Source organism: Ceratotherium simum, chromosome 8, assembly GCF_057802395.1.
Source record: "Ceratotherium simum simum isolate JZ-2026a chromosome 8, ASM5780239v1, whole genome shotgun sequence".
In the NCBI taxonomy this organism is placed as follows: Eukaryota; Metazoa; Chordata; class Mammalia; order Perissodactyla; family Rhinocerotidae; genus Ceratotherium; species Ceratotherium simum.
The window spans coordinates 51,990,697-52,013,370 of NC_141907.1; the positions used below are offsets into that span (position 1 = coordinate 51,990,697).

General features: G+C 34.1%; 1 protein-coding gene across 1 annotated transcript in view; it reads right to left on the reverse strand.

Moving 5' to 3' along the window:
* EPHA5 (EPH receptor A5) overlaps positions 1-22,674 on the reverse strand; it is a 324,586-nt gene that overhangs the window by 243,730 nt on the left and 58,182 nt on the right. The window contains exon 3 of the mRNA XM_014787641.2: positions 11,454-12,117. Within this exon, the coding sequence (XP_014643127.2) occupies positions 11,454-12,117 (664 nt within the window). The remainder of the gene's footprint in view (positions 1-11,453; positions 12,118-22,674) is intronic.

Here is a 22,674-nt window from a genome sequence, read left to right on the forward strand (position 1 = left end):
ACATTTAACAGTACGGGCACGTCGCGGGTCTTGGCATCTGCGTCAACCCTTCTTCTTCTCGCCTGACCATCCCATTTAAGATATCCTGACAACTCCAGTGTTCAAAATCTTAGACTTTAATTCTTGAGCTCACTATTATTTCTAGTATATTATTGGTTTTTATGTTCACTTGAAAGTCAAACTATTCTCTTTGGCCCACTTTTTTATTTTCTAGGAACAAGGTCCAATTCCATTCACTTCTAACTTCAGATGAAAATAACTTAAGTTCTCTTGAGATCTGATCACAGGGACGCTCTGGCCAGTCTTTCCCTTGATGATGCAGGTTGCCGTTGATTAAGACTTTCACCTTCATCAGATTTTTCTAAAACTCAGATTCTTGCCCAACTCTGTGCTTTCTGAATGACTAAGTTCTTCTTCTTCAGTCTCTGACCAAGGTTTATTATTAATGGACTCTCCATTCTTGTAACATACATTTAATTATTTGCAACATGCCTGGTTGGTTCAGTTTATTTCCCTCTTAAACCGAGATAAAAATTTTCACACTTACACTCACACAAACTCACACTCAGAAACCTCCTTAGTCTTTAAAGGCCCTAATATGAGTAGCTGACCTGGTACACAGACTACACTGGACAGAAAGCACTCCTATCTCCCAGTCTTCCACGTGCCCTAGGAGGGTAGGTCACCATCCCAGGGCAGCGGTAGCAACACGAACAAATATTAGTACAAAATACAAAAAACTCCAGCACTTTCTCTAGGGTTATCTCTCATTGAAATTGCTCTCAACTTTTAAAGCTAACTAGCATGTATTGAAGATTTTCTTTGTGCCAAGTACTAAGCATCATGAGCCTCCAATCTTTAAATCTAATCCAGGTTTTGAAATCATAGACAATACTTTTATTGTGGGAGACAGTGGAAAACATTTTTTCCTATGGATTAGTTTTTAACGTTATGTTCTAAGAGCAATAACATCTCAGGCCTGGCAATAAAGCGTGGAAGAAATCAAACCATAAAAATACAGTGCTATCCTTCAGTATTATTTTGAGGAAACTGCTAACAGATGTTTTCCTCTTGTCCAGAGTGGGAAAAAAGTTCCTATTTTGGATTTAACTTCATTTTCACCTGAATGAAGAGTGAAGTTCCCCCAAGTTTAAGTGCATTCTCTCTTGCTGCCTGTCTGTGTGGGCCTGAACAGGACCGACCTAAGTCGGCTCTATTATTACTGTTTAAATGCCCTCACCACCCCCTCTCCAACCGCTGTGTCAAAGAAAGCTACTGCTGTCACCAAACAAGGAGTCCTCATTGTTGTGACATTTCATTTATCTAGGCAGCAACATGCTTGAAAGGCGACTGCCTAGTTCTAAGTAAAGTATGGAAGACAATCAAGCCCAGTTAAGCAAACCAGTGTTGACATATTAAATCATGCTTGAATCAAGAGAGCAAAAACAGATGACACACAAAACCTTCTAAAGAGAATTTTAAATAAATAAATAATACAGGTCAGTCGGATTCTAAAAAAAGAAGCTTTTAGCATTGAAAAATACTAGGACTAGGTGAAGATAGGGAAATCATTCACAGGGGCACGTAATTATGTTGCTTTCTGATTGTGAGGTGTAAACCCAGCGTTAGTGTGGGAAAGGGAAGCCTGAGGGGAACACTGGGAAACCTTGGTGAGATCACGTCACATTACTTTCCAATCCATAAAATGGAAAATAAAATTTTGATAGTCCTATCCTTTATTTAAGAAATGTCCTAATGGAACCCTTTCAAAGCGCTTTGAATTCATCAGAGGAAAAGCCCTTATGCATATGGAGTAGTGTGTTGTTATTCTCCTTCACAATCACACAGCAGGAACTTTGGAGCATTCATTCTCTAACTCTGATTCCTGCTAACAATTCCATCAAAGAAATGGAGTTATCCATCAGTCAAATTATCATTTGCTCTAATTGTTACTTCCCCCAAACAGTGGCTCTTCTTTCTTTCCGTTCCTTTTCTTTCTTTAAGCTACACCTTAACAGCACTCAAATGAGCAGGGTATCTTCAAGCTCAGAAAAGATCAAAGCATATCAGCAAATCACTTCAGTTCTTATAGATGAATCCCTACTGGTCAGCCTTAAATGCAGACAACGCATTTAAACACCAAAGAGAATCAAATACTAGAAGATAAGGTGTGATCCACATCCATGACCAAAAATAATAAAGGATACAAAAGCATTTTCATGTGATGAAAACCAGTTATGAGATCATGAATAGCTTAGAATTCACATTCTTATTATTACAGCTAACGAATGATACACTTTCTAGAAAGAACTATGCCACAGCTAGTGGCTCCACACCTTCCTGCTTTATAATAATTAGCATGTCCTTGTGGACTAACATATAAGTTAAATTTAAGGGCGATAAATTATATAGTTTAGGTAAACAGCATACTTATCTTTTTTCCTGTGAGTAGTATAAATAGGATATATAAATATATCAATTAGATAGATTGATACCTACAAATTAAGCTAAGATTCTTATTAGTTGGTTAGTGTTCTGTGCAACTCTCAAAACTGGTTAGGTAGATTTTTCAAGGCTAATCCATATAGGAGGTGTACTAAATCTATATAGGTGGAGCACAAAACATTTAACATATTATTAGTTATAGAAATATGACCCTAAGAAGAATTAGTGCTTTTTATTCATGATTATCATTGATGCTATATCTTATTACCAACTACTACTGTGGTTGATTGATCACTAATCAATTATTGTGATAAGTGTGTTTATATACTGTACAAAGTGCAATAGCAGAACGAAGAATCTGAAGTTAAATATATGATTCTAATCCCAAGTCTAAAACGTGGTGGCTGTGTGACATTGGGCAGGTGTCAGTCAATACTGATGCCCAGGCCAGCAGCACACAATGGAATTGGAATTTCTTGTAGGTGCGTCCTGCAACAATATTAAAATTATTATGTTGCACTATAAATGTTGAGAACAGCACAGTTAGATAAAAGTTGGTCCCAATAATAATTCATCAGTAGGAGGAAATGTTAAATCATGTGAGGAACTTCTATAAGTCGATAAAAAGACAAGCATCCCCCAAATGAACAGGTAATTCATAAATTGGAGTGATTAGGACATGGGTGTCTTTTGTACATTTTTCTCTACTTTGCTGCTGTTTGATTTTTCCCCTAATTTGCCAATATTGTCTATTCATGATAACAGTAGAAAGAATTGATAGTAAGTATGAGATTCCTAAGTCAAGATGCAATTAGCAGAAATAAAAAAAGAAAACAACATCATTAGGTATAATACCGTCATGAGTTGTATAATTACAATCTGTATCAAAAAACTATATTAAGAAACATCTGGAGGGGGAGATAAATATGGAATTAACCCATAATAGTTCTGAAACAACAAGGATAGTGCAATATTTTGACATATTTTCAAAAGGATTAGTATAAATATATTTCTGGTCTTGCCCTTATGTAGTTATATGGTCCTAATTTATCTGTACCTCAGTTTCCTAATCTGTAAAATAAAGAAGAAAAGAGCATTCACTCTAAAAGTCCTTTATATCAGTGTTTCTCAAACTTGACTGTACAAAAAACCACCAAGAGATCTTGCTAAAATGTAGATTCAGATTCAGTTTTTCTGGAGTGGGGACTGAGATTCTACATTTCTAAAAAGTTCTCAGGTCATGCTGATGCTGCTGGTCCATGTCCCAATCCTGAACTAGGCACGCTTCTTATGCATTTCCAGGCAGACTTTGCAGGTGTATATTGTATTATTAAACATCTCACATAGGAGGAAAGTTGGGCTCAATCTGGTTCTGTATTTTGCCACAGTCATACGTCTACCAAATGGAAGAATGAGATTTGAACTGAGCTTTACATTGCCTTAGAACTCAACTCCCGTAATTTATTGCACACAAAAATCTCCTGGTGATTTCAGAGATCAATTTTAAAGTTTTAAGTCTACCGAATGATTTTATGCAAGTGCTGGCTACTTTGTTTCTTATCATTTGCATTCATTTTTTTGAACTTGTTGCTCTTAAGACTGTGAGAACGGACACTGACATGAAACTCAACACTAAATTTCTCTGTACAAACAACTTTTCCCATGAAAGCTATACTGATTTATGTTATCAGAATTTGTGAAAGTCCTTTTGTTGCTATCTGAATAATAAGAAAAGAAGCAAACAATAAAACAAAAAGGCTATGTTTTGGTTTCCTAGCACATTTAAATGTCATGAATTTTAAATCAGTTTTAAATATACCAATTAAGATACGGTCTTTGTAAGATCTTTATCATTAAACATTTTTTTCTGATAATTATCTTTCCATATTAATTTTTATAGTAAGAGGAGCCTGTCCAGTGCATCTAATTTTAATGTGTTTGTTATCAAGAAGTGTTTGTACAGTATGAGCCACTTGAACATAAATAGAATCATTAATTCTCCATCCATATGATCATGATGGAACTCAAGATCATTAATGTTAAAACTCATTTGCACAGTAACAATATGGAATGTGCCATCATCATAATAAAACAACCTAGAGACCTTCCCAAAGTAAAATTTAAAAAGTAGTTATTACTATTACTGTAAATATGAGGTAGAGCTTTTAACTGTTATATGTATTCTAAACTAATATATATACATAGAGACAGAGAGACAGAGTCAAGATTTTCACTACTATACTTTCTTTTATGAGTGAGAAAGGAAGGGTGCAAATCAAGATTAAAAGTTTGCCAAGGAGAGATTAGAGTGGTTCATCTATTTCCTTTCTGTCATTGCAAAGTCTCCCTTTTTCATTATGCATATATAGCTGAAGATTCACAAGCTACTAAACATTGTTGGACCAATGAAACATTAAGTTCTTAAAAAAGAAAAGGCTTTCATTCTTTCAATGAGTGTAATAATTTACAAGCAGCCGTCCACCAATACCACTCACAAAGAAACTGAATCATTTCATGTTTGATATGCATGTATTTGACCCTTGATATTATTAGGAATTCTCTATCCTTAAGATAGTATAATATGTATATGAACAGCCTCTTTTATCAGGTAATTGCAGGAATTAGCAGCTCTTTTATTACTCAGATTTTAATATGCAAATACATTTTAAAAATATAATGTAATTTTAGATAGACACAAAATCGATTAATATAATACAACAGATCTCTGCACCAAAAGCTCCCTCTGCTTGTTAAGCTGTTCCCCATAGTCTTTACATGGCTGTTTTTTTTTCACGTCTATGTTAAACACTACCTTTACAGAGAAACGTTTTCTTACCGCCCTATCTAAACTTACGCATTCACGCTGCCATTAGCAACTCTCATAAATTACAACTGTAGATGTGAGTTCATATGTACGTTTGTATGCCTATGTGTCTGCATTCCTAGTATACAGGAATTGTACAGACAGGATACAGCGCCTAGTACAATAATAACTCAAAGAATGAGTGATAATATCTGACGAGAGAGCAAATCTTCTTTATAAAGCTGATTCTACTGTATTTATATAGTTTTGATCACCTAATAAATAAAAATGTAGGATTATCCTTTGATAAATGATATTGCTCAAGAATATACTATATAGTTTGAGAAAACTAGAGAATTTTCTAATCTGAAGCTACCCTACATTTTACAATAGACAGACACATATTAATGAGATGTGTAAGAAATAGCTAATGTTCACCGAATAAGCACTGTGTGCTAGGCACGATTCTAAGTACTTTTCATATAATGTCTCATAGGATTGCTATAAGGTAGTCAGAAATGAAGAAAGCAAGGACTAGAGAGAGTCAATAACTTGCACAGAGATAGAGAGCTGATAAATAGCAGTGGTAGGATTGGTATCTAGGCATTCTGGCCCAAAATCTACGCGCTTAAACCACTAGAGATGCTGCCTTTCACAAGCAGCGTATTTCCCACTATGCCCAAGTTAAATTAGTCACATTTCAAAATGTACACCTCCTTCGGTCTGCACAATTTTAAGAAAAAAAATGTTCACTTTTGCAAAGGTAACCAGTCTATAAATATATTTAGTTTCAGCAGCACATCTGCTCATTTTGGGGAAAGAGAGTATATTTCGATGAGTAGTTCTCAACTGGGAGCAATTTTGCCCCCAGGGGACATTTGCCAATATATGGAGGCATTAAAATGGGGAATGGAGTGTCCTACTGCATCTAGTGGATGAAAGTCCAGGGAAGCTGCTAAATATCCCACAATTGGACCACCCCCTCCCCCAGCAAAAAAGTATCTGACCCAAAATATCAATAATGCCAGTGTCGAGAAACCCTGATTTAGAAAAAAAAAAAAAAAAAAAAACGAATGCAGAGTGTGCTCTAAAACTTTAATAGAACTAATCCAAAACTATTCAAGGGAGGAGTTTAAAAGAAAAAAAAAATCTATTTTATTAGTCTCACGTGTAATACCTGCAAATGGACGAAATGACTTTACTTAATTGTCTTAGTGGTGGTTCACAGCAGCGGGATACACACACACACACACACACACAGACACACGTGCAACATTGACATTCTGTACTCCCATAATTGCCATCTTTTGTTAAAATTTCAAAATTAAGGTTAGTTTCCTTCGTTGCATAAAAAAGCATACCAAATAGAACCAAAAGTTCAACCCCTTTGATGTTTTTTTGGTAATCCACCTAATTAAAAATAACTAGGCTCTCCAATGCATAATTATGCAAACACCTAATACACTATGTTTCCAGCCAATTTTGTTTCAAACATAAATATGCACCAGAAGTATGAATGATCGACGTACTACTCCCTGCAGAATCTGTGCTGTTTCTGAATCAAGGTTCTTTCTTCAGTTCAGTATTTTCACTACATCTTCCTTGCTGTGCAATCATCTCCCACTTGGACAATTAATAACTGCTTTTTCTCCACAGCCCTTGGTGTGTAACCCCCCTTACCCTGTACTTTAGCATGCACTATACACCTTCTTCACTCTGACTGGTTTTGGCAGTGACCCACAATCTAAATCTCTTTCCTCCATTTGATATAAGTGAAACTATAATTATCTAGGGGTAATTTCAAATTACTACTTCATTCCACTAGCAACTGATGAAGATTAGTGGTCTTGCCTTGCATCTGAGCAAGTCAGCAACATAATCACAAGAGAACTCAGCAGGCAACATTTGATTCATGTGAACTCAATTACTTCTGTCAAACACATTCACTTCAATAAAAAGCAGAAACTTCCAACATGGGTTTTTGCTAACAATTTTGTACTCAAAAAAAATTCCATATGACTCTTAAGGGAAAAAAAATAGCATGAATTTCATCAGAAATAATAATAAATAACAAGTAGGGAAACATTCTTTTATAAATGGGTTTAATACATTATTAGTTTCAGAAAATAAAGAACATTTCACAGAAATAAATCTGTATACTTAAAGCAGTTTATTATAGAAAATTCAGGCATATAAGTAACCCTTAGAAGAGTAAATACACTCTATATTTTAAGTTAATACAATAGAAACCACGGTATTTTGTTACCTCATTAAAACCGGATTATTATGGGAAAGGTAGTCGATTTCTCTTAAAGGAAGTTAAAAGAAGGTCCATGAAGATGATAGCTCAAAAATTGCTAAATGGACAAGAACTTCAGAATCACTTCTTGGTTATCTTCCAGGTTGAAACCATATGTTAATGAGCTGCCTAGCATTCTGATTCCTCAAGGTTTAGTCTCTAAAAGCCCACGTGTCAACTCCAACATGCCCTGCACGTATATCAGGTCACATGAGCACGATCTGTCAGCAACTACCTGCTCACCTCCCAGTACAGACACAGTAAATATTAACATATGATAACCATTACAACAGATTTACTCAAACTTCAGCTTCTCAACATAGTTAAATCTTTAATTAAATCCCACCATGTATTTATCATCAAAGAAACTGAGTAATTATGTGTAAATATATAATAAGACTATATTATGAACACATTTCAGTATGTGATGTTTTGAGGTCTACAAAAATCACTAAGATGGTCTCTACAATAGTTAATATATCATATGCCAATCACATATGATTTAATACCTGGAGCTTGAAAATTTGGTCAGAGAATCTTAGGACCAAAATAGGATTAATTTAAAAGACAATTGACAAATTGTGTGACCAAGGAGATTTTCTACAGATGAATATAAAGGAAAAATAAATCAATATTTTTAAAATGTAGTATTCTTTGATGCCTTTGCCCACTCTATTTCCTCTTTTGATTTCATTTTCCCTACCTCTTGCCTTTTGATTTCTTTCTCATTCCTTAAGACAATATATACCACCTCTGCCCTCAAGGAGTATGTAGTCTAACAGGGGTAGGGAGAGTTGTTGTCAAATAATAAATTAACAAATATATGCAAAAATCTTAACTCTAAATAGTTTTCTCAAGGACAGATATGAGTAAATAATAGAGATGCCTGACCTAATTAGTCTTGAAGAGTCAAGACAGCTTCCCACAGGAAGGGGTGTTGGAGCACAGCTCTGAAGGATTAGTATGAGTTAAACAGGCATAAAGGAGGTGGAAGAATGTTCCAGGGGAAGGGAACAGAATCACAGAAGAACAAGTACTGAAAGTGGCAAATTGTCTTTGAGAAACTGAAAGAAAGCAAGCAAGTGTGGCTAGTGCCTAGGGAAGGGGAGGAAGCATAGTGTAAGACGTGTCTGGAGAGATAATAGGGGCAAAACCATGCAGGATCTTAGGCTACTAAAAAAACTTGATCTAAAGGAAACCATTGAAGTGTTTAAAGTGTGTATGTTGGGAGTAGGCAGGACAGATGAGGATGAGTGTGTGAAACAACCAGATTTGCATTTTTGTAGAGTGATACATTCACACAGCTCAAAAATCACAACTATATATAAAGTCATTCATTATATTTGAAAATAAGGTTTCAACAAGATATGTTTAGTTTGGAGAAAAAAAGGAAATAGAGAGACGAGGATGATTTTAAGAGATATTTGGCTGATAATTTCTACAAATATTTTGTGACGGAATGGAACCGGGTAGTGAGTAGGAAGGAGATGTCAAGAAGGATTCCTAATTTCTGGCCTTTCAAGCATCAAGATGCAACTTAAAGACTTGGGGATAGCACGTTAATATCATAGAATGAGTAAGTTATGGTTGAATTTTATATCTCACACACATGCGCACACACACCCGTATACATTTATATTTGCATACACATATTATGTATAGATATAAATGCCTCGAGAATATCTGCGATGCCTTAATGCTCCAAAACAAACCTTCAACATATATTTATTCATTCAGTGAGATGTTATTTATAGAAGAAACATTTGACATTCCTTGTAGAATGGCCACACACCATTTGTACATTGGAAAACCCCAAGAGGCACTATTCATATAGACTACATTGTGTAGAACACCCTCTGGGGTTGTGTAGTCCACAGCCTTCATGACCCCATAGCCTTTGTTCCTATTACCAGAGTGGGCTAACAGACACATTAATGAGGACAGAGTCCAGTTTAGTGAAGTTTTCTACAATGTAGCCTTTCCAGTTCACCCCACTGTCTCTCAGTTAGGTCTCTACTTCTCACACATTAAGAGTATGAGAAGAGAACGAAACGGAGTAAATGCCTGCACTAAGAAACATTCTGTCAGAACGCTACTTCCCCAAGATATTTTCATGATAAGCACCCGCAGAATGTTTTAATCCCAGCAACAATCAAAAATTATCTCCTGAAAATGCAGAGGTTTTTTATATCCTCTGTCAATAGGGATGAAGACAAAGGTCACTGTGTTCTGAACTAAAGTGACCACATATTCCCTAAAACGATATAAACAACAATCAAATAGAGCATGCTGCTTTACAATACTAGTAAACAAATTTTTAGAAATAATAAGATTTATATTATAAATATTTTAGAAAAAAGAATGAAATGTATTCAATGGATTGTATGTAACTCCTGCTTCTGATTCTACACTTACATATATCCTCACCTTACACCAAGAAGACTGCTCAAAAAAAACAGTTAAGATAATGTTAGTTAGAACTTTCCTTTAAATCCAATAACAAATAAAATATGATTCATTTCCCTGACAAATTTAAAAGCACTTCTGAAATATAATTTTGATTTAATAAAACTTTATATACATATATATGTGTATATGTATATAAAGCTAAAGAGAGTTGTAGATTATATGGAAAAACAACCATACACTTAACTGTAGATGGTACTGTAGGGAGATAAAATATGGACTGATGCTGAAAAAGGAAATTTAAATACAGTGCAATGTGTTTCTATTGAGAAATAATTAAGCAAAGTCACTATGATTTACAGGTAATTTTCCTAGTTTTGTTTCCCTGGATCTATAACCAACCTACAGTAAGGCCAGAACAAACGAGCAAGTTTGATTCACATTATATAGTGGATTTAGGAAAAAAAAAAATGCACCTGAAACTACCAGGTGGGATTAGGGGACTTCTCAGCATTTGGTTTTCTCCTCAGTTAATACACATTAACTCTCATTACCTATTTAGCATGTGTACATCATGGTGAAAACAAGTTCAGGTTCAGAAGGATGAGTGATTTTTTTTTTTTAAGAAAAAATGTTTTCTTCCTCATAAGCTGTTCTTCACTTTGACGTAAAGTACTATGCTGTTCCAAAAAGCCACTGATAAATATCCAAGTTTAAAAGGGCAACTCACCACATTATGGGCAAAATGAGGGTATTTTCAAATAAAGAGGGAAGCATGCATGATCAAATTTCAATTTAAAAGAAAAATTAAAACAGAAAAAAAATCTCCAAGTGCAAATTGCTTTGAAATGACCTTTTTGTATTGGCTTTACCTCCAAACGGTTATTTTCTTGGGCACTACTTACTCTGCATTTAAAATTGACCTGTAAATTTTTAAAAGCAAGCATGTAGCAGCAATTATATGTAAACAACACAGTAAACTAAGTCTTGACAGCTTACAGATATTTTCCTATGGAGTTTATATGGCTGAACTTCTGCAGAATTTTTAAAAGCAGATCAAAGCATGTCACAACAAGTCTCACCTAAGATTTGCATTTGAATTTTATATAGCAAGTAAAGAGGACTATTCTCTTTTCTTGGAGAGGAAAACAGCAGTAGAGTAGCAGACAGTAATCATACAAAAAGTTACATACAAAGAAGTAACCCCTTGGTTGGACTTGTTCAAAAATAAAATTTCTGAAAGCAAAATGAATATGAAATATTACATTGCAAGTTAGACACTGAGTATTAATTATGTATATCCAATAAAATATTACATTAAATCTTTCATCATTGCCAGAAATTTTAAAATTCTGAGAGGAGAGAAATCACAGTTGAAGAGAAATAATCTCCATAAATTAGCAAAGTAAAAGGTCATTTGCTCATAATCGTTGGAAGAAATACATATACATGATCCAACCGAAGCAGACAGCCCCGGCAGACCCGCAGGCAAATCCTTACCTTGACAGGTGCCATTTTTCTCTTCATACCCTGCCTTGCACATGCATTTCCCGATGGGCACCAGCCACTCTCCTTCAGCGCTGCAGTGCATTTTGGGTGGTTCATCTGTCACAGAATGGTTGACACAGGAGCCCGACACTTCGAGCAACTGCGAAGAGTCAGCTCCAGTGATCGTGTCAGGGAAGACAGCCAAGTGCCGTACCACAGAAGGGCACTTTTTATAGTACACACGCACAGAAACCAGAGCAATGCAAGCACCCACATCTTGAAAAGCAAGATAAAATCCCTTTTTGCTGAGAGGTCCTACATCTCTGACCTCCGTATTGAGTTTCATGACACGGTCACCAAGATCAAGTTCTGTAAAACTTTCATCTGCAGCAATGGTATCAATTTTGATGTACTGGTTTTCCTTGATGTTTCTCCCATTCTCATCATCTGACTCAAAGTAATACATGTTAAAAGTCTCCTTACAGGTCCCCAGTCCTCCAGGAAGGCTGTTGCAGTCCCGCAGAGTAAACTTGAGTTCTATAAAGATTCTGGAAGCACCTTCATTGGAGATCCAACTGGTCAAAAGCCAGTTATTCTGATTCTGTTCCATAACTTTGCATACTTGGTATGTGTGGATAGGGGCATAATTTTCATCAACTTCACCAATCTCTTCCCACTGTGTAATATAAAATAGAAAGACAAAAAATTCAAAAAAATTAGAAAATAACCAGCAAAAATAGTCAAAGGAAACTAAGTCAGACGTAGAAATTTCTATAGCGTTTTATATATATAGTATTGGGAGAAGGAGCTACATAGCAAGAATTTAAAAAATTATTTCCCTTTTTAAATTAAATAAATTAATAACATATTTATTGTCTGCAACATAACACAAAGGTGAACACATACAAATGATATTTCCCAGAAACAAAACATGTATTTCAGAGTAAAAATAAAAAGAAATTGAATGTGGATGCGGTTAACAACAAGGAACAGTGAATGGAAAGTATATTTGTATGCAGATTTGGAAGAAAGTGAAGTATATAAACTAAGAGAGTAGATAAAGTTTGAGAGAAAAAAGGAAGTACAATTTTTTTAAAGACAACAACAAGGAAAAAAAGCAGTAAATGTGGAAAGGGAGGGAGAAAAATGTAACATGTGAATCCACATTTATTTAATTCTGGCATGTTACAAATAATACATCAATGTAATAAAACTTGAAAGAAAATTCATTAGTTTCAAATTAATAATAAATGTTTATTTCATTGAACCAATCTGTTTAGGACTCTTTTACAAATTGGATAACTAAATGTTTATTCACAGATTTATCCACAAATAGAAACCTAATGACAGGTGTAAAATAGACATAAAAATGTTAGATTAGAGGGCCAGCCCCCTGGTATAGCGGTTAAGTGTGTGGCCCGGGTTCAGATTCCTGGCGCGCACCAAAGCACCACTTGTCAGGCCATGCTGTGGCGGCGTCCCATATAAAGTAGAGGAAGATGGGCATGGATGTTAGCCAGTGCCAGCCTTCCTCAGCAAAAAGAGGAGGATTGGCATGGATGTTACCTCAGAGCTGATCTTCCTTACACACACACACAAAAATATTAAAATTATAGATTAGTAATATGGAGAGCCTTGTCATTTCAAATACTAACTGCCTTCTTATTATATCCTGGGAATGCATTAATTCTTCTTTACCAATGCATTATTTTATGCACAATGACCTTAAGAGTACTGAATATATACAAGATGTAGAAAACATTAAGTATGGTTTATATAGTTTCCAAAATATTATTTGGTCAAAGAAGAGATCCAAACCTGTCTCTTTCCTGGTAAAACACTACAGTTTTGAGAACTATAACCACCTTCTGAATAGTACAGCACCAAATTTTTATTCTTTATAAAGATGTTATTATAACAAGAAATTTCTTAAACCCGTATAGAATCTGTGTATAAAACTATATGTAACTTTGCTTTAAATCTTTAAAAATGGCCCTGAAGCACACAGAGCAATCATCTGACTTTCAATAAATCCAGAATGTGATTTTAGACATTAAGTATTATAGATAATAAACTTCATAGAACATCATTTCTTTAGACGTGAAATTAAATAGAGGATTATTTCTTGATTGTGTTCAACTGCCAAAGATGTGAAAAATGTGGAGTCCCAGGGATGCACATAAACTGCATATCTCAGATGGCCCCTCTCAAAATTCTAGCTGCCATCAGACAGACATAAGTAAAAGGTACTAGTGAGGGAAAACTGCTGAGCGCCTTAAATTCACAAGAGAGAGACATGGAGATTTTATCTTGCCTAATAACTTTCACATCATGGTGTTATGTAAAGTCTTAGTTCTTTCATTTACTCTCACTTTTGTCCTCTCTCAAAAGGTATGTAAACTCTACTTAGCCTCCAATTTTCTAAACTCACTTTCTATTTCAGCGCTCTGTCATTAAACTACTTACATTTTCTTCCTGAAATGATACAGGTATCAATATCTTTATTATAAATGGTTACTGAATGTCACAATTAATATTTCATGCAAAAGCACGTGAAATATTTGTTTTCATTTTGGTTAGTTGAGGTGTGCTCAACTAACCAAAAGAAAACAATAAAAATGATCAACTTAGTGTAACAAGATTAATTAAATATATATTCTTTGAATTAGTAAAACGGAAAATAGCATCAAAAAAGCTCTTCTCTGAAAAAAGAAAATCAAAATGCTACATTATCTCTGTTTTAGATTTCTTTTATTTTATAGTAGTCTTTCAACACAAAACACAACTGGATTTCAAATCCTTGGCCTTAAATCATTTGTATATGACTTATTTCTGCATCATATATTTCAATAGGACCCTGCTAGCAAGTAAAAGGAGTTGGACGAGTAAAGAGAAATGAAATAGCAGCATCTTCCAAGATTATAAGGGCAGCATTTCACAGCCTTTGTCTGTACAATGTCCAAGGTACCACAAATATTAGGAAAAATGTAAGCCAAGCAGCACTTGACAAGACAGCTTAATAGTTACTGCTTCAGGTGATAATTTCAAAGTATGTGTATAAGCATCTTGCTTCTCTGAATATTCTCAATTAAGAAGAGAAAAACTGTAATTTTCTTTGATGTTAGAATCTATCATGGTGAGATTTTATTTATTTTTCTTTTCAAGTGTCCAAAATATAAATGAAGGCTCATATTTTCTATTTCTAATGAAGAATAGAAAGACTTTAATTTAAATAATTATGGCCATAAGCCAGAGAATCAAATAGGTAATACATACATATTTCCCATAAATATCTGCTCCTACTTAGAAAAATATGCTAAGAAACAAACAAAAATATTTCATTTATTTTAGATTGACTAGCTGAAATAAAACTTTGAATTCTTCCAAGTTTTTTTCCCTTTTAATACAAAGTGGATATGTTGCTGTCCTCAGCAAAAATCTTACCTGTGAAGAAGAAATCAGGGGACGAAGAGAAAGTAACACTCATCAAGAACTTAAGAATGTGGTTGGTATTATATTCCTAGACGCTTCTGCCAATGTCATGACACGTCAAGGAGATTACAGTAGTTTCATGAAGGGCACAGATAGAAAACACAGTATTTTCGGTTCAATTTTGTTGGGTTTCCTGTGATCCCATGGTTTAATGAAAGTATTTGCTGATCCTTTGATTACCATAAACAATATGCCTGGGCATTTTGGAAGTGTGGTCACTGAACGCAATATGGTGACTGCAGCTCTGGCCTTCAGGTCTAGCAACTCCTCAAGGCCCACCCTCTGAGCTCATGCTTTTCTCTGTGTTTGTTTCCTCCTTATTCCTATTTCTTTGCTTTAAGATTAAAGAGCTGGTTTTACACAGTCAGCTTGGGCTGGCTTGATTTCCTTCCCAGATGCTTGGGCTTGCTCCTTTTCCTGCTGGGCACTAAAAACGCCAAGTCAGTTGCATTCTAATCCCATGCCCGGCCAGACATCACAAGTCAGCTATGTTCATCAGAGCAGTGGAAAAGAAAAACGATGGACTTTCATATCCATATGCATATCCTGGTGTTACCAACTTTTCCTTCCCAAGCCATTAAGAACTAGTTTCTCCCTGCCTGCCTCTCATGGCCCTGTTCAGTTTCTTGCCCCCATCTCCTATTGTCTCTTACCTGTTAGCATTGCTCTCATTCCAATCTTCTACCCTATACAACACTTCTTTTGCCTTCAGAACTTAAAAATACTGTATCATGACACATAGCCCAGCTAGAACCTCCCTTAAATTATGACCCCAAACACACAGTAGGAATCATCATGTGAACAGAGTTGATCTTGACCCTTCAAGGTTTCTGGGGGTGTCTATTTTTTAGCTCTGTTTTCATTATTGTGTTTCTATGTATCTTGCTTCTACAGAAAGGTTAATTTATTGAGGTTCAAGTACAGTGGTAAGAAACCTTGTAGTAGAAGTCTAAACGGAAATACTTGATTGATCTTGTACAGAGGAAAGATCATCAGCCTGAAGCCCCAGTTTTAGTCCCAGCTTTTACAATACCTAGATGTATAAATTGAGACCCAACCACTGGCACACTCGCTACATAATTTAGAGTGAGAAATGAAATGCTATATCCCAGTCATCTAATGTCCAATATAAAACATCAGAAGGGGTCTTAAAAGAACTGATCCTACCGTTCATTTTATAAATGAGGAAATTGAAAACCAGACAAAAGAAAGGATCTTCCCAAGCTCACAGAGGACCACCCTGACCATCTGATCATCCCCTCTGCCTGTGTCCACCTCTGTCTTCTTGTCAGCACATCTCTGTCTTTGATATGTGGATTTGTATGTGGGATTTCTTGATTCACTGCATTGATTGCTACTCCATTCTGTTGAAATTAAATTCACATTTTTTTCAGGCATAATGTAACCATAAATAATTTTTTCCATTCCTTCCTTTCTTCCTTTCCCTCCTCCCACCCTCCCTCCCTCCCTTCTTCTTCCCTCCTTCCCTCCTTCCTTTCTCCATATATCTTAACACCGAAACACAGATATGAGGGAAGAGACATGATTGTCTTATTCTCTAATGTATCTCAGAATCTGACACCACAGGACACAGAGTGTGTGCTTGATATTTTACAATGAATGAATTAATGTCAAATATATACACATCCCTCCTTAGTTCAGAGATACACTAATTTGAAATAATTCAAACATGGTAAATAATTCAAACATGGTAAATAAATAATTCAAACATGGTAAATAAGGATTTGCCTTTTGCTTTCATTTGAACAAAAATAAATTTTTTTCTCTGTAAATTGTCTGAATTTTATAAATTCAAATAAGAAGGAAATTCTACAAATTCATATTTTTTGAAAATTAGTCTTCAGTAAAAAGCTCTAAGAATTTATTTTAAGACATTTTCTTATTCCAATAATTCATACAATTATTTTGAGTTTAGTTTTGCATATTAATCTGCTGAACTATTTTTCATTGGCATTAAATTATACCAATTATAACTTACAGCTCAGTTTAGATAGGTTGTTTTTAAGTATATGATGTTTTAAAATATTCAGTTTTTACGTTTCACTCACTAACCTTCTTCACCATTCTGTACAGATTAAAAGCCCAGAGTACAGCCTATCAGTTAGTGGCATTATACCTTATTTCATATTTCAGTCAAATCATATTAGGACTATCTTAGTGATTTTCTTTGGCAGAGTGATGTAAAAATACAGCTAGAAATCTGACACGTCCAAAGCAAGACCTTGTTTATAACATAAATGCTTCCTTAAATATAGGGATAACTGTCCACTGTCCTTTAATATTACAGTATTTTGTGGATGATGCCTTTTGAAATACTAGAAAAAGAAAGGAAGTCTACACTTTCGATTTTATTCAAAATATTTTTAGATGTCTTTTATTATGATTTTCTGTGTGTGTGTGTAGCATATTTGCTAACTTCACTGAAGATATCCTAATCTCAAATTACTAATTAACTTCTGTTTTTAAAAGAGCAGTACCTCTCCATGATCTTAGGAAATGCCTGGGAAATAGTTTGACCATGTGCTCAAATTTGAAAGTCAGGCCCTTTATCCATTTAACCAGTGAGCAGCACATTCCAGTTGCTACCTCGTAAAATGCTTATGTAAAGTCTACAAATTCTGGAAGCTTCCTGCTATTGCAAAAATCAGATGAAATATTTTTGCAATGGAATACAATAATTAGTTGAAATACAAAATACAATGAAAATGCAATGAAATACAATAATCAGATGAAATACAATATGAAAAATCAGAAACTTCAAACACATCAAATATCTTTTGTTTTTCTTTTTATTAGTGTCTAGTTTATTATAGTAATTTACATTTTCAATATCAGATTTTCAGTTTCATTATTTCATGATTTTCTTTCAATTTTCTATACTGGTTAAAATTAGGTAAAATACACTCAAGTAAGAACCTAAATAAATTCCTTATTTTCTTGTTTTCCCCAGGTGCATGATAAATGATTACTAATATTCTTCCCCATAACATTTTATAAGACTTACTATGGTTACATAAGATCATTATGTTTTCCCTCCCTGTTGGATATGAAATTGAGCTCATATGTCTGTGTGTGCATGCAGAAATCTGCTGTTCCCTAACACATTCAATCCAGGACATTTCTTTTGAGAGAAACTGGGCCAGAAAATCCTTAAAGAGTAAGTGACTTAGAATCTTGATTAATGGCAGAAATCTTCCTATTGTTGGGACAGACTTTTTTCTGTTTGTTATTACGACCTTTGATGTGTTACTGTCAACTAGAAGCCATTCTTCATTAGGAAGAAACACTGTATTATTAAGACCAGTGCATGATTGGGTACAAATATGAGTCCCTAGTCCCCCTGCATGTTCAGTGGCTGCCCAAATGCTTAAGCTATGAGAGCCAAATAGAAAAGCAAACTTCATCTTGGGTCATAATGCTTTGAAATACATTTTGTTATAATTATAAGGTGATCCTGGAATGCGCGAAAACCTCAAAACTAATACAGTACAGGAAGAATAGTTTAGAGTTACAGCTAGGTAACCCACATTTGAGAAAATTAATTTTCTCAATACATAATATGTGCATGACATAATCATGCAGAACATAATCATACCATTTTGCAGAGGAGTAAACTGAGGCCCAGAATGACTAACACACTAATTAGTGCCAAATCAACGTCTTTGATGGGAACTCTTTGATATTAATTAATGTTTTCTCCTTCTGAAGGGTTAAAATTATAACGCATAAAATGTAGTGGCACATGAGATCATTTTAACCAACAAAAGAGAAAATTTTTCATTACCTAATGAGCTAAGTATTTACGTTTTCAATGATAAAATTGTGGGCCTTTTGTTGTAGAATTGTAGCACCCATCCTTCCTTGATTAGTTTCCTGACTTTTGGATCAAGATCACACACAGTTCACTGACCAACAGAAGTATTACAGTTTTTATGCACAACCACAAGAATAAAATGGTTTAAAAAGAATAAAATGAGTAGTATAGAGTTTCTGTTTCAGAAATTCAATTGGTCTAATAGCTATGGTTCTTTAGTAAAATAAATATGACATAACGTATCAACTTTCAGTAAAAATCATTTGAATCAACAGTCTTGTTACATTTCCTCAATAATATGTTTGTGCAAACAAAGATTACATCAAATAGGAGTTTGAGTTCTTTAAAACATCTTTAAAATTCATGAGTATGATGTAGCAATATTGCTAGAAATGACTCAATTAATTTTCTGTGTATGAAATAAAGCTGAAGTCGATTACTTTATTGCCCGTGGAATAGTTACAAATATTTATGGGCTCAAATTCAATTCATGAAACAAATAAAATCACTTGAGAAAGACAGAGATTAAAACTTTCAAGTTTATATGAACATTTTCACAGGGAAATCCACAGATAATTGAGCATCTGTATACAACACTACATATGAATGGCAAAGAGGAGATTTTTTTTCTCCTAGAAAAATAATTCATACTTTTTCTCTTTAATGTTGCAGTCAGTAATTATAAAAAGGAAAAGGAAAGACAGAAAAGAAAAAATATGGATTCTTTCTTCATTTATTCTTTTAAAAAATTACCCAAGTGCAGAAGAAATGAATTAAAGATTAGAAAAATCAAAAGCACCATATCAGACAAAATATGCACAATTAGAGAAATTTATGATTTAAGCAAAAAAATGTTTCTTAGTAAAATACTATGACGATCATGACCTAAAAACAAAACAGAAAATGTACATATATTATTGCTTATATATTTGTTGTTATTCCACTTTTAAGAAGATATCTATTAAATAGTTTCACAGTATATAAAATGGTAAAATATGTAATGAATATTTTAAGTTTTAAAATCTGGCTTTTCTCCTGGAAACATTTACTTAGGAAAACAAATTCAAATTTATCAACTGGTCAATAATAATTTTAAAAGGTGGAATGTGCTAAGTGGATAGGTATGCCTGAAATTAACAAATTAATAAACTGAATTAAAATCTTACATGATCTCCTTAGTGTTTTATCAAACAGCAGTCCCATTAAGCATGGTACATGTTATCTAGTTTGTCAGTGATTTTGCACCATGAGTTATAATATTAAAAGAAATAGCTAAAAACAAATTATAAACCATTGATCTAGTTTAGTTCCATTATAGTTACACTATATATTGGGACACCACTAGCTTAAGCTATAGTAGCCTACCACTGTATATTTTCTTTCACATTCTACCAAGAGAAGATCAGTATGACAATTGATAATATGTAAAACTGTGGTAATATAAATAATATTTTTGTACTATTATAAAAGTTTACATGGTCTGTGAGTTTATATCTTTCTACAGAGATGATTATGATGTCAAATATATACTTGCTTAAGCAGGGGTACACATTTGCCATGGAAATTTTAAGATCTAAGAAGTCATATGTTTCTCCTATGTTTCAGGATTTCACAGTGGACACAGACAGACAGACAGACGTACACACACACACAATGAAGAATTCCTTCATGACAGTCATTGTGAGATGTTAGAGATGGTCCTCCCAGTGTTATTTAAACGTATGTGTTATCAATAACACTTAAAATTTTAGCCTGACATTACTACTCTCTTTAATATAAACACTGTCCCGTTATAGATAGCTATAAATTCTGTGGGGAAGCTTTCTTTTCAAAGCAATATGAAAGTTTCAGTAAATGAGAAAAAAAGTATTTCACTTGGGATTCAATTTAATGAAAATAAAGTAGATTAACCTCTAGTACGCTTAATGTTTCAGACAAAATAGATACAATTATACTCTTGCTATTCTGGCAAAAAAAGAAAAAGAAAAAAGGGTTTCAGTAACCCATTTGCAACACTGGATTATTTATCCAGCCTATAATATATACCAGAAAATACAATTTTGTCTGTGCTCTCTGGTCTTTATTCTGCCCTCATTTTCCAATAGATAGTATTACATTTCTGGGTAGGCCTTGACAATAGCACCCATAAATCAATTCCATATCTCACATTAATCATGTTCTTGTAATCAGTGGCTCATCAACATGAATTTCCATCTCATTTTTTGTTGGGAAACAGCCACATTAGGGCTTTGAATTTATTCAAGTTTGAGTGACTATATTGCCAAGATATAGACTAATGTCCACTGTATCCACTTGCCACAGCTGTAGAAATGAAATTCTGTAGAAATGGAGGCCGTCTACAGTTAGTGTGTTGTCCAATGAAGAGGCGAAACTTCCATAGGGAACAGCTTTATTTTTTAGAATCCCATTGCTTCTCTTTTTGAGATGGAAGTAAAAGAAGGAACAGCTGTGGGTCCTGCAAATTCCTCCCCCTGTTTTTGTCGAGGCTTGTCTAGACAAAAAACTGATCTCACCAAAAAATAGCTCTTCGAATAAAAGTACTACACATTTCTTAACAAAAACTTAATATAGAAGTTTAAAATGTCTAGTGATAGTTCTAAAAGTACAATTGCCAATTTTCAGTGTTTATTTTTACATTTTTGATCATTAGTTTAATGTGAATTTAACTTTGACCTACATTAGACTATAGAATTTCACAAGGCAGCCTATCTGAAGGCAGTGATTGACTAATACTTATAGAAATCTTTTGCCCGTCAACTCAGTCTAAACATTTTATTGCATTTTATTAATTTTTTATTTGAAAATTACTGTGAAAATCGATTTTCTAAGAATGCTAAGAATTCTAGGCAGATAGAAAGTCTTTATAGCATTAGTGGAATTACAACAGTAGGAAAGAGAAATCTTATATTTGCTCTCTCTACTTGGATCTTCTGCCTATATTTTTTCTTTATCTTCTTATATTGAGCCATAATCATTTTGAGGCCTTTTGCTTAGGTTAGTAACCACAAGTGGGAAAAGTGAAATTAATTTTGCAGTGTGATTTTAATCTTAAAATTAAGACAGGTTATTAATTGCCTTTTTCTCTGCTTATCAACACAATCCCTTTCACCAATATATTCTAGTAATAGAAAACACAGATAGAGCAAATGCAGATAAGAGGTAAGTGTAGTTATGGCACAGAAAAATAAAATATTTTAGCCTAATGAATCTTAGGTATTATTTGGTACTTTCATATCTATTTGTAGATGAGCAAACAGGACTCAATATGATAAAGGATATATCCATAATTATAGGAGGTAATTGTCCCTGACTTTCATTTATTGTTCTGTTTGCTATACAACTGATAGTTTATTTGTTATATAACTAACAGTCCCTAGAAAATATCGCTCATTGGGCTCCTGGATATCTCAAGGTCTTTGATACTATTTCTCCATTCCACTTTTGGCTGGTTATACTGAATATAGGATAATTCTTTGTACATTTAAATGTGTGTTTACTGTGAGAAAAGTAAGCAGATAAGGAATCAAGTTTTGGAAAGGCTACTGGGAACAGGGACTCTTCTATGCTGCTGCTGGGAGTATATATCAGTAGCCAAATTTGGGAAGCTATTTAGCACTACATGGTAAATTAAAAAAAATTTTAAACCATGATTTTCACATGTGACTAGAGATACATATACCAAGAGAATATCTCCAAAATTGTAATAGCCAAGCTTTAGAAACCACTTAGATGACGATCAATAGAAATAAATGTTTCTATATTATGTTATATTCATCCTATACATCACTATATAAGAGTTAACACTAATTCATTTATATAAAGATCACAAATACATAATGACGAGGGGAAAATGCAAAATTTTAAAACCAGTAAAACATTTAGCTT